The sequence below is a fragment of the Ranitomeya variabilis genome, chromosome 1 (assembly GCF_051348905.1).
Source record: "Ranitomeya variabilis isolate aRanVar5 chromosome 1, aRanVar5.hap1, whole genome shotgun sequence".
Lineage (NCBI taxonomy): Eukaryota > Metazoa > Chordata > Amphibia > Anura > Dendrobatidae > Ranitomeya > Ranitomeya variabilis.
This window is the reverse complement of record NC_135232.1, coordinates 494,102,479-494,116,525: the sequence shown is the minus strand read 5'-3', so window position 1 is coordinate 494,116,525 and position 14,047 is coordinate 494,102,479. Positions and strand designations below refer to the sequence as shown.

The 14,047-nt window shown below is 44.4% G+C and overlaps 1 protein-coding gene across 3 annotated transcripts in view; it reads left to right on the top strand.

Annotated features, from left to right (window-relative positions):
• The first annotated feature begins 1,256 nt into the window (after positions 1 to 1,256).
• The window catches only part of PCGF3 (polycomb group ring finger 3), a 136,088-nt gene continuing 123,297 nt past the window's right edge, over positions 1,257 to 14,047 (top strand). Inside the window, exon 1 of one of the 3 annotated variants that reach the window (XM_077280938.1) lies at positions 1,257 to 1,470. Coding sequence is in view for 1 of the 3 variants with exons in the window: in XM_077280845.1 (XP_077136960.1) it covers positions 1,815 to 1,886 (72 nt within the window). In the remaining 2 variants the exon portion in view is untranslated. Of the gene's footprint in view, positions 1,471 to 1,795; positions 1,887 to 5,850; positions 6,221 to 14,047 lie in introns of those variants that run through there. The other 2 variants (XM_077280845.1, XM_077280893.1) reach the window with 2 other exon arrangements.

The window sequence follows — 14,047 nt, the reverse complement described above, 5'->3', positions numbered from 1 at the left end:
CCGTAACAGCCAGCGAACCTCATTACAGCCAATTATCACAAAGCAGCCGCTTGAACTGGTAGCTCTGGATCACGTGAAGTTGACTCCGAGTAGGACTGGCTACACCTACTCTCTGACCATCGTTGACCATTACTCAAGGTTCTTGGTAGTCGTGCCTGTCAAAGACCAAACAGCGAAGACAGCAGCCAAGGCATTTCAACAACACTTTGTCGACCGCATGGTTACCCTGAACAAGTGCTCACCGACCAAGGTCCAGCCTCTGAGTCAGAAGTGTTCCAGGGGTTCTGTAACATGTACGGTGGCAAGAAAATCAGGACGACGCCGTACCATCCACAGACAAATGGCATGTGTGAGAAGATGAACCAGGTGGTATTTGACATATTGAAGACCTTAACACTGGAAGACCGAAACCAGTGGCCAGAGAAGTTGCCAGATCTGGTAGATCTATATAATCATATACTGGTAAACTCCACCAATTGCACTCCGGCCTACCTGATGAGGGCAAGACCTGGCAAGTTACCCATTGATTTGGACATGGGAGTCTTAACACCTGAGACGACATCACCAGATGCAGACTGGGATAGAGAGCGGCAGCAACAATACCACAAAGTGCAAGAATGTGTGGAGAAAAGTTTGTCCCAGGCAAGACACAGGCAGGAAAGGAATTACAATCAACACACCCCTGCAGTTCCCTTGGCACCAGGAGAACAAGTACTCAAAAGAAAAGACGAGTTCACAAACTACATGACCAGTGGGTCATGTTTAAAGGGAACATGTCACCCCCCCAGGCGTTTGTAACTAAAAGAGCCACCTTGTGCAGCACTAATGCTGCATTCTGACAAGGTGGTTCTTTTAGTTCTTGGTGCTGTAACTGCAGAAATAATCGATTTTGCAATTTGTCCAAAATACCTTGAAATAGTCCTGGGGGCAGGTCTTTTCCCCCCTAATGCAGCACCGCCGTCACTCATGCCCTCTTGGTGCCTGGCGCCGCCTCCTCAGCGTTGTTTTCAACTGTCCCTACGCCTGTGCCGTGTCTTCTCATTTATTCACACTGCGGGGCGGGATCTCGGGCAGCGCGGACGCACAGGCGCAGTCAGCAAGACATCAAATTATGTCAGAAGACAGGCAGTGCTAACTGCGCATGCCCAAGGCATAAGATAAATGGAGAGTAAATGGGAGTTGTCATGGAAACAGGAGCGAGCTGGAGCTCGTGACAGGACAGTAAGAGAGGAGAGTTGGCAGTTGGTCTGTGGAGAGGAAAGGGACAGGAGCAGAAACAAGTCATTAGATTATCACAGGATGCCATTAGGCAACAACAGCACCGCAAACAGAAATCTGCAGTCTTAACAAGAGACAGAGCACAGGATGGAGAGAGACACCCGACAAGGGGGATAGCACATGGGGTAGACAGGTCAAAGAAGAGAGCACAGACGGGAGAAGTCAGCACAAGGGGAAAGACAGAGTGGATAGGTGGGTGAACACATGGGGGGAGAGATTCTCAACGCTGCAAAGCCTGCCCCCATTGTGACATTATTGCCCTCCCGATGAGATAGCATCGGGCCTCCATCTAGTATATATATATATATATATATATATATATATATATATATATATATATATATATATACCCCATGCATGTCTATGGACATGTGCACCCTACTTTTGGATTCATTGCCAGCAATAGAGGTCAAGATTACCAAGTTCTCCTGTGTACATCGCTGTGGATTGTGGCTCCTAGGTAGAGCAACAGCCTGCCAACATGGAGTTGATTTTGAGTCCTGGGGAGAGCTGATCACTGGAGGGGGAGAAATTTAATGATACCATTTAACTTATGTAGAGGAGCATCCCTGCTACCAGAGGAGGAGCTATGGATAGAAGAGTATATAGTGAGTATAGAAAAGGCCAAAATCTGTGATGGGACGGTTGGGAGTTATGCAAGTGAAGCGATTGCTCTTTTTTTGTGACAGATTGGATTTTATTTTTGTGCTATGTAAATATGTGTAAATGTCTAAAAAAAGTTGATACAAAGAGTCCAATTTATTAACTCTGACATTGTACACATCAGTCTCAATAATGGGGAATCGCTGGGGTGAGATGCGTCTAATTCATTAATGAATTAGGCACACTTTATGACTGGTATATGCCACCGTTAGAAATGTTAGGCCACGTGCACATGTTGAGTATTTGGTCAGTATTTTACCTCAGTATTTGTAAGTCAAAACCTGGAGTGGGTGATAAATGCAAAAATGTGTTTATATTACACTTTTTCTCTAATTTTTCCACTTCTGATTTTGGCTTACAGATACTGAGGTAAAAAAACTCACCAAATACTCAACTTGTGAATGTGGCCTTACTTCAGTTAAAGAGTATCGTAGACTTCTGTTCAAATGTACAACACAAAAGTGGTAATAATAATAATAATAATTTTATTTCTATAGCGCCGACATATTCCGCAGCACTTAACATTTAAGAGGGGACCTGTACATACAATAGACATTACAGCATAACAATAAACACATAGATCAAAAAAGATACCAAGAGGAGTGAGGGCCCTGCTCGCAAGCTTACAGACTATGAGGAAAAAGGGGAGACACGAGAGGTGGATGGTAACAATTGCTTTCGTTGTTCGGACGTTCATGTAATGCTGCATGAACCGGTTATCAGCCTAAGTATGTAACAGTACAGACACAGAGGGCTATTAAATGCTTAAAGCGTATGAGAACATGATACGAGGGCCCTAGTTATGGTAAAAATTTTGAATGGGCCACACAGGGATAGTTAGGTTAATGCGTTGAGGCGGTAGGCCAGTCTGAACAAATGTGTTTTTAGGGCACGCTTAAAACTGTGGGGATTGGGGATTAATCATATTAACCTGGGTAGTGCATTCCAAAGAATTGGTGCAGCACGTGAAAAGTCTTGGAGACGGGAGTGGGAAGTTCTGATCATTGAGGATGTTAACCTCAGGTCATTAGCAGAACAGAGCGCACGGATAGGGTGGTAGACTGAGACAAGGGAGGAGATGTAGGGTGGTGCTGAGCCATGGAGTGCTTTGTGGGTGAGGGTAATAAGTTTCTACTGGATTCTGGAGTGTATGGGTAACCAGTGTAATGACTGGCACAAGGTAGAGGCATCGGTGTAACGATTGGTGAGGAATATGATCCTGGCTGCAGCATTCAAGACAGATTGGAGAGGGGAGAGTGGTAGAAATTTTCATGACATATCCACACCCAGTCCCAACCATTTTGTCGAAGCTGACCGGGACTTGCACAAAAATTAAGTTAAGCAAAAATATTGTCATATTTGAAGGTGTTTTACACCAGAAAACTGTCAAAAAAACGTTTATGAATGGAATCATAGTCCTTAAATGGGTTGACATTTTCACTTATGATACATATGGTTTTAAGAATCCTACTGGCTGGGTAAGTGGTGGTTTTTATGCTTTGGGGGATGCTCCAACTTTATTTATTTATTTTTAACGCTCCTCCCTCAGTAACTCTGATCTGTCATAATACTGGTGTGGCCGGGTCTGACATACTTTGCGACTTCCAACATGGAGGATAAACTGACTACAGAGAATCGTGTATTAGGACACAGACAGAACCATGTTGTCACCATCAACTGGGCACTCACAAAGTCACATGTCTCACACAATGAGGCACTTCGAAAGGGTTCGCTCACATCTGCGTATAATATCGGTGAGTGCAATGTGAGAAAATCACATTGCACTCGCTCCAATGTTATTCAATGAGGTAGTGTTCATCTGTAAATTGTTCCTCACCTGGAATTGGGGTGAGGAACAAAATCGCAGCATGTTACTTAATGGCTGAGACTCACCAATGCAAGTGAGTGGATGCAAGAAAAAAATCGAACAGCACAGGGACCATACATGTGCCGTCCAATTTTCATGCACCCATCTCAAGGGAAGCCGGACATTTCAAAAGCCAAGTACAGTATATTCCCAGAACTGTCAAAATAGAATATATAGATAGAAATATGTCAGTAACATATATAAACAGTGCTTTGCGTGTGTAATTTACTGTACATGTATTTAGCTAATTAAAAAAAATGGAAAAATGGCATGGGGTCTCCCCTATGTTTAATAACAAGCCGAGGGAAAGCAGACAGCTGTGAGCTGGTGTTATTATTCTAGGAAGTGGCCAATATTCATGGATCTTCCCAGCCTATTAATATCACCTTACGCTTGTCTGCGTAGCCTTTACTGATTACTAGAAAGGGGGAACCCCCCAAAAATGATGTGGGGTCTTCCTTATTTTTAATAACCAGCAAAGGCTATGCAGACAGCTGTAGGCTAATATTAATAGGTTGGTAAGAGCCATGGATATTGCCCCCTTCCCAGACTAATAACACCAACCCTGAGTAGCCCCAGAAATGACGTATCTATTGGATGTGCCAATCCTGGCATTTAGGCTAGGTTCACATTGCGTTAGTGCAGTCCGTTCAGCGCATACGCCGACTTTGGCACAGCGCTAGCGCAGATGGAGCATCTGCAGCCCACGTCTCGGGTCCGTCACTCAATGACGGCACATCGCCGAGCGCGCCCATTGTGGGTGTGCGCTAGTGATGCGTCCGACATTGCTTTCAATAGCGGCGTTAACGGACTACGTTACACCGCGTTATGCCGCGGTGTAACGTAGTCCGTTTAACATACCGCCATAACGCAATGTGAACCTAGCCCAAGCCTCAGCTCTTCTCAATTGCCCTGATGCGTTGGCAATCGGGGTAATGTTTTTGGGGTTGATGTCAGCCGTGTAATGTCCACTGACATCAAGCCCAGGGGTTAGTAATGGAGAGGCGTCTGTCATTTTATTGCTAACCCCATAGTGAAAAGAAATAAACACACACACAGAAAAGTCCTTTAATTGTAAAAAGCACTCCCTGACAATTACCCTCTTATACCCATTTATTAGCAAAAATAAACGTAATCCACAAGGGTCCACCATAAATTCATAATAATGAGGTCCCACGAGGATCCCCGTCTCTGCTACATCCAGAGACTGTGGTGAGCGGTGACATCAGTAATGTGACCGTTCACCACGGCAGTCATAAAGCAATGAGAGTAGCGTGAGAACCCGGCTGCAGTGACGAGCAGTGATGTAAGGTTACCGCAGTTCACAGCTGATGAACTGCGGTAGCCTTACTGAAGTCACTGCTCACAGCATGTGAACCTATTGCCAGTTCTCACACTGCGAACGGAGACGTCAGTAAGGTTACCGCAGTTCATCGCTACACACGGGTGGTTTAGGGGCATAAAAACCTGTCACATGGATGGCATATGGACGTAAAAAACGGGCATGCACATGGTATACGGAAGTAAAAAAGACACATGATGTGGGGATATAAAAGCTGGTCACATGGATGGCATACTACGGACGCAGAATCCTCAATTTTTTACTGGATGAAACCAGAAAATGTTGCATTTATTTGTCCTAACCCAGGAACAAAGTGTTTGACCTCTAACAAGATGTGCCAAATCCAACCGGTGACAGTGGCTCCACTTCAGCCTGCCCCGACTACATTCGTGGCAGAACCTGCCAGCCATTGTATTGGAAACTTTATGGTGTTACTGAGAAGGTCCACAGACAGCTGGCATTGCCATGTCCTGGGGCATCTTCTTCCACCTGGATGACGCCATTGCTTGCACCATTCACCTCACAAGATGCCACCCTCACCCTGGGGGTAACACCAGAGGGCGAGCTGAGGTGTGCAGGAGGAGCAGACATGTGCTGCCTGTGCCTCACACCTCTCCTCCTTCTCTCCTGCATAGAGGAGGCCAATCCCCTCCTCCTCCTCTCCGTGCTGACCTCCCCCATCCGCTAGGCGCAGGCGCAGCTCACAGATTCGGCTCTCCTCGGCACGATTCGGCTATTTCCGCCTCTTTGTTTTAAACTCCAACCGGAATTTTTTCCTCCTCATTTTTCTGTCTTCTTATTTTAACTAAGGGGGGACTCATTGGGAGCACGGGAGCCCCCCTGCCCCCGCACCCCCATCTCCACCCCCTCCTTGGCTCTGCCAGCTGCACAGACACACACAGCCAGGCTTCTCCTAGTGCCCTGTGTGTCTGTGCTGTGCCCGGTGGTGAGAGCCCCTCCAGCAAGGAGCAGCGGCGGCAGCAGCAGCTTCACCTCCAGAGACACAAGACCCAGCAAGTCCGGCAGCAGCAGCTCCACCACCACCACCACCACAGTGGGGATTGCAGCAGGTCAGTGAGAGAGGGGCTGCAGCCAGTCAGGACTCCCCCATGATATGGCACATCATGCCCCTGCATGTGGGAGCCAGGAGTGTGCCCTGCCTGCAGCCCTCATGGCTCCTCAGCCCTGTCCTGGCTCAGCCTGTCCTTTATCCCACTGCTCCCCCTCCCCTTCCTACTTTCTGTCCTTCCCAGGGACCCCCTGGCTCATGGCCTCCAGGGGGCATTCTGCTTCCGCCACCTCTAGTCATGGCATTGCCCCTTTACCCTTCACCCACCTGCCATTCCTAGAAGTTCTCCTGCACACAGCCCTCATCAGGGTCTAGGTGCCATGCCCACCTCTCACTTTTAGGCTCTAGGAGACCCATGATTACTACCTTGCTTCATTCTAACCTGTCACTTTTTTTTCTTCCACTAATACCACAGATTTGGGTTCAGGCAGCCTAGGTTACTCTTGGTGGCACAATTTTGCCAGCCTCCATGCTCCTGGCGCATGTCACGTCCTTACCACTTCAGTCCAGTGCTGCCTTACTGAACCAGCCCAATGAAATGTTCTACGTAGACCTTGTTGGGGCATCTCCTGCTTCCTTAGACCTGTCCTGCTGATGACCAGCCACCTGTCACCACCTTCTGTATGTGGCCACTGTTTCCTGATGCTGGACCCCAATGCCCCGAGTTTACCATCTATGACCAGTTACACCTCCTTTATTGGAGTTATCACCTCCAGATTGGCCGTGTCCATCTGCTATACTCTACCAGTCCAGTATACTCTACATTCATGGCCAGTGTTTTCTGTTAATTTTCCATTATTTTGTCTTTGCATTGTTCTCTGGAAGTTCCTGCAGGCTGTTCATACTTTATTCCCACTATGACAACCCTTCCCCATCCCTAATGGCACACTGCCCTGGTACTTTTTCTACTATTTCTGCTTCTAGCTTCCCTCATTTTCTCTTGGTCTGTAAATGTGCCTTTAACTTCCCTTTTATCATTAATTTATATATATTTTCTGTTTTCATTTTCCCATGGTTGTTACTGACTGCTTACTCCATTAAAAGCTTCTGCAATGGTAGATGAGTGATGCTGATGACCCACATGTGACAGCTGCTCCATACCTGCTGATCATGCATGGTGTCCTGGCCAGTATGTACTATGGCAAGGCCATCAGTGGCTCTATCCTCTCCATGTGAGTGCTTCTCGATTTAGGTGTCCTGAGGATGAACTCCATTTCCCTCTTAAGTCATTCTTGCAGGGGTCTCTGTTTCTAAGGCTACGGTTCACACAGATTTTTGCGAGTGGTGTTTTGAAGGGTAGCTGCTCCAAAATCTACACCTCAAGAAATGCTTAAAATACTCCATTTAATTTAAAAATCCACTTTGCTGTTGTACGGCAAGTTCTTTATTTCCAACGAGGTGTTGCACACCCTCCAATAAAGAAGAGTGAAATGTCACTTGGAAGTGCAAAGTCATGGGGGGGGGGGAACATTCAAAACCAGTTTAAAACTCCTTAAAAAATGCTTCAGGGTAAGAAAGACCCCTCCAAAAACCAAAATACAGCTATGTGCACACAACACCTTTAAACTTAGGTGAATATGACAGGTTTTTCGAGCAGAAGACACCGTAGGAAACTTTATTTTTTTTTTCCCTGAATTGTCTTTAGGGTTTTTTAGTCGTTTTCTGACAGTTTTGGCTGCTGACATTTTTTGGAGGGTATTATCATGTTTTTTGTTAATTCTTTTTAACGTAGTTTTCAGGTTATTTTGTTCACTACATTGAATAATAAAGAAGCTGTCTGTTTTCCAAGTATGTTTTGAGCTTTCCCAGTGACTTGTCTAGGAAAGTACGGGGTGTCTTCTGAGTGGAAAACGCCAGAAGAATGGTCAAGGGCACTTCTTGACATTTTTAGAAAAGTGGTTAAAAGACGTTCACAAGCCTGAACACAAGCACAGCAAGTCCTTTTTGTATGGAAATGCTTATGTTCATTTTTGATAGGTTTTTCAGGTGAAAAAGATATTGTGTGCACACAGTCTAAAGGAGGCTTTCCTGAAGTGGATTCCTCTTGAAAAACTTGTTGGCTTTTTCCTCCTCCTGAAAGCCTTGTTGAGGGCCTATGGTTTATGGTGCCGTTTTATAGGGTCTTTACACTTATACTGTGTTTATGTAGTTGACATGGTGCTCACAGGACAGTTCATGTTTCTGAACATGATTTCTAAATGTACAGGTGTTAGTCACGTTCTCCAGTAGGAAGGTCCATCTAGGCAGCACGGTACAAACCTGATGAAGAGTCGTGGTCAGTCTCGAAAGCTTGCTATTTGTGATCCTCTCTACAGTTAGCCATCAAACGATAGCAGCTACTGAACAACTCTCACTTTTTACCTTTTCTGTCTTACTGACTTTCTCGACACAAAGATATTCAATCCTAGCATCAGATCCCTGCAATTATGACTTATAAAGGGAGGGGTACCGGGCTCATGAACTTTTGACAGCAAACTTGTGACCTTCTCTGAGTTGTGTTTGAGTCAGATGGTTGATTGCAATAATTTTGTAGAAAAACCTGTATTTTAGGTGTGGGTAGGGCCCGGTTTTAAGTCACACACACGACCACCTGTTACTTATATGCCCTGTCTGAGCTTGGCACAGCATTCCTATCACTGCTACAGAGTGTACTTGGAAATCATAAAGTGACCTGAGAACGGTCTGTTGCTTTGCTGGTCAGTTTCTAGTTGGAGGCACCATCTTTTCATTTGATTAGATTTGCTGAATAATGAGTGATCTGCACCCACCACCCATCTGTTTGTGAATACTATAATGGTCGTATTGAGTCTGATGCCTTGTTAGCGCTCATACTGTTTCTTGAGATTGGCATGGAGATTGTAACTGTAAGTATTGTTACTGAAGCTGAGCTATTCTTCGCCTCCAGGTGGTAGCTGGACAAACAGAATCACTGGTTTATTGAGGCTATTGTACAATCTTCATACAACAGTATTTGTTATTGTTTCAAATATGTCATTAAAGCCTGTATAGAAATTATCCTCTGTACTCCTTATTAATGTCACTACCATACTATATTGGATTAGCTTTACATATGGACCATCATGTTGTATAATCAAGGCAACGTTGAGCCTTAGGCTGCCGTCACACTAGCAGTATTTGGTCAGTATTTTACATCAGTATTTGTAAGCCAAAACCAGGAGTGGAACAAATAGAGGAAAAGTATAATAGAAACATATGCACCACTTCTGTATTTATCACCCACTCCTGGTTTTGGCTTACAAATACTGATGTAAAATACTGACCAAATACTGAACGTGTGACGGCAGCCTTATTCGTATCTTGGGTTCAAGACTTGGCATTAATGCAGACGAGCGTATAAATGGGACGTATGCCATCTGATTTTGGACCACACACATACCTATGTTATTCGATAGGGCTGTTAGGATGAATGATTTTTCTCTCGGCCAAACTTTGCGTGAGGAAAAGAGACACAGAAGTATTACTCTAAAAAAAAATAAATAAAATCTCACACGGAACATTCGAGTGGCATGTGTGTGTGTATATATGTGTATATATGTGTATGTGTATATATATATATATATATATATATATATATATATATATATATATATATAATTTTTTTTTTACGGATATATTTCTATAATAAACCTAGGAAACTGTATTTAATCAGATCATTTTTTTTTTTAGTGTAGATGTTTGAAAATGTATCGTGCTTCACGCAGAAGTAAAACGTAGTCAGAAGGATGGCACACGGAGCAAAATTAGAAAAAATAATGATCCGAGTTTTCTGGATGAAACTCGGACAATTTCTCATACATTCATCTGCATCTTAATCTTTAGAGTTGGCGCAAAACAATTTACCTGATCCTGTTCATTGGCCAAATCAGTCATCTATGGCTGCTAGTGTGTGAGAAAGAACCGCCGCTTACCTGCTTTCCTTTTATTAGCCAGTCTGGCTAATGAAAATAAGAGTTGTGGCTACTGGCAGCTAAGAGGCGGTTGTCTCGGCACAGATTTTAGATGCAGTTTTCTAAACCAAAAGCAGAAAATTGGATAAAAAGTCTTGTAATTCAGGCTCATTTACAATTTTTTTTTTTCACGTGTGAGTAAAAAGGTCTTTGTTTCATCAGTCATTTTGTTAAGGGTTTTATCAGATTCATGTCATTCGAGTTTGGTCCCAACTTTATCAGTTTTTCTTGGATGAGAAGGAAAAAAAAAAAGTTTCTCTGCCTTCTCCTCTCTAGCATTCTTTGAAAATTGAACAGCCACTTAGATTGCATCCGTGTGATCTGATTTTTTTTATGGACAAGACGTGCATTTCCGATTTTGATCTCAAATTTGGTCCACAAAAAAATACTGACATGTCCGGTTTTCACATTGTTTACATCTGAATAAGCACTTGGTCTTTTGCTTCAAAACTGCATAAAAAATCTTGGACGTGGAAGCATACTCTAAGGGTACCGTCTCACAGTGCCACTTTGGTCGCTACGACGATACGATCCGTGACGTTCCAGCGATATCGTTACGATATCGCTGTGTCTGACACGCAGCAGCGATCAGGGACCCTGCTGAGAATCGTACGTCGTAGCAGATCGTTTGGAACTTTATTTCGTCGCTGGATCTCCCGCTGTCATCGCTGGATCAGTGTGTGTGACACCGATCCAGCGATGTGTTCGCTTGTAACCAGGGTAAACATCGGGTTACTAAGCGCAGGGCAGGGCTTCCCGCACTGACTGTGAGTGCCGGCCGTAAAGCAGGGCACAGCGGTGACGGCCGGCACTCACAGTCAGTGCGGGAAGCAGACGGCGAGGGACGTGACACCGGAATGTGAGTATGTACTGTTTTTTTTTTTTTTACATTTACGATGGTAACCAGGGTAAACATCGGGTTACTAAGCGCGGCCCTGCGCTTAGTAACCCGATGTTTACCCTGGTTACCCGGGGACTTCGGCATCGTTGGTCGCTGGAGAGCTGTCTGTGTGACAGCTCCCCAGCGACCACACAGCGACTTACCAACGATCACGGCCAGGTCGTATCGCTGGTCGTGATCGTTGGTAAATCGTTTAGTGTAATGGTACCCTAAGGCTATGTTCACACATTGTGTTTTAGCAGCTTTTTTATGCAACATAACTGTTACAGTACCAGCAAAAGCTGAGATTTCAGAAATGTCATACACGTTTGTTTTTTTTTTGTTTTTTTGAGTGAATTGGAAAACTGCGTGTTTTTTTTTTTTTAAATTTGCATGTGACTTCTTTCAGTGTTTTTGCAACTTATTTTTTTTTTTCACCCACAGACAGTAGAGAAAGGTGAGGGTGAAAAAAAGGTTGCAAAAAATGCAACGGCATGTGTCGCAGTGTTTTTGATGAATAAAACTAACTTTACTAAACATGTACTGCAGACAAAGTACACATGTAATCTGCACACGAAAAATAGGCATTTTGAACTTAAAGGCTTTGTCTACGGAAATAAACACATAAAAAAACCAGTCGGTGAAACAAGGATCGTACTGCAACCACAATACATGTTCTTATTCCTGGGTCTCCTGACCTGATCTATATTTCTGAATCTTAGATGAGGTGGTCAACTTGAGTCAGGAGACCCTATGGTCCCAAGTGCTGGCGGCAGTTCCAGGTATTGATGCGAGAGACTTGCGTGAGTTTCTCGCATTGTACTTGCAAGTGTGACCCCGGCCTTAGAGGCACCAATTCTGGCGCTTCACCTGGCTCTTTTCACTTACCCTGTGGCACTGCCAAATGGGGTTCAGATTTGTGGGGTTGATGTCACCTTTGTATTGTCCAGTGACATCAAGCCCACGGCTGGACAGACGTCTATAAGAAGCCTATCCATTACTAATCTTATAGTTGTATGGTAAATAAACACACAGCCAGAAAAGTCTTTAATTTGAAATAAAAACAAAACACAGTTTTCCTTTTATTTAAAAATATCAAACACAGTTATGCTCACCTAATGCCCATTCCATTGAAGCTCTCATGTCTTTTCATAAGACAAAAATAAAAAACAATATCGCTCACCTGTCCGTTGTTCTGTCCCACGCCGTAATCCATGTCTGGGGATAAATAGTTTTCAACCTGGACGGTGCCAAGATGCGACCGTCCAGGCTTAGAACCACTGGGAGAATGAACTGCTGCGAGCACAGCCTCAGTGACCAGCGGTGACGTCATTGAGGTTACCATGTGTCACTGAGGCTGCGTTCCCAGCCAGGCCCCTGAACTGCGGTAATCTCAGCACCATGAGAAAAATCAAAAATACAGGGGAACCCACACATTTTTATTTATATATTGCGCAGGCGGCGGCTGATTATTACTCTGATCAGCTGCCGTGTCCTCTTGCTGTTATCAGTTGAATACAACTCTCATCTAGGGATGAGCTAACAGCTTTGGACAACTGCTTATCCGAGTAGCTATAGCACTTGCTGAATAGCTGCATGAGTAACCCGGATACCTGGAGCACTCCCGATAGTCAGGTGTCCGGTGCCGCAGCTGCATGTGTCGTGGCTGTGTGACAGTCGCAACGCATGCATAGAGACGCTGTTTGTTGGGCTCTCCATCCATGTGTTTTGACTGTCACACAGCCGCGACACATGCAGCTGCGGCACTGGACACCTGACTATCGGGAGCGCTCCAGGTATCCGGGTTCCTGATGCAGCTATTCGGTTAGCGCTATAGCTGTTTGGATAAGGAGTTATCCGAAGCTATTCGCTCATCCCTATTCTTAACATTCTCTCCTGCTAGTGCTGATCGCGGCACGCTTCCCAGGCTCCGCTACACACGGACACTGAAATCTCCGGAATTGTTTTTTCAGATACCGGAAATATCAGGACATGTGGAAGAGCCCTTACCTAGGGACATGTGTTGCTGACAACAATATTTGACTTTTAGGCAGCATACACTATGCAATTGCACGAGCCAAGGATAGGGAACAAGACTTTGTATGAATACTTGTGTGGACAAGTATCGACTGGCCCATAGTAAGGATTAATTATAAATTATATTTTCTACTTCATCCGTTTCCTTTTCTTCTTCCTTATTAAGTTCATACCTTAAGTCTGGTTTGGGCAACCCCATTTTTTTTTTTTTGAGTTGAATGGAGAGGTCCTGCCTCTTGGCTATAACCATACTGTGATCAGCCAGTATGATACTTTGTTGCTTGAAATAAGTTATTCATATGTAAGCTGTATTTATTTATTTTTATTTTTTTAAGGGTTTGTCCCTCACTATGAAGAGCTTTTCCAGGGGCATAACTACTCTTTGATTAACCCCTGAGGGTACGTTCCCGCGGTCAGTAAACGCTGTGGGTTGGACGCTGCACACATCCGCAGCGTCCAACCCACAGCGTCCAGATGTTACAGCACACTGGATGGGATTTTAAGGAGTCCCATGCCCACTATGCGTGCACCAATGCCCGTGGCGACGGATATGCGGCACATCTTTCCTGACCGCCACATGTCAATTTAGTCTCGTGTCTCCGCTAGATAAATGTCAGTCGTACAATGTATTGGACGCAGTGATTCCACACGTATCAATTGAATAACCTGCGTTCAAAAGCCGTCAGGCTTTGGATGCAGCGGACGTGTGCTGCGTTCAAAGCACTGCCGATTACTGACCGTGGGAACGTAGCGTTAAGGACTGAGCCACTTTGTGTGTTAATGACCATTTTGGAATTTTCAAATTTTACATTTTTATGCACTTATATCAGATAATTATACCATACAAAATAGTTAATAATTTACATTTCCTAATATGTCTCATTTACATTTGTGGAATTTGTTTTTAAACAATTTTTGTTAGGAAGTTAGAAGGGTTCAAAGT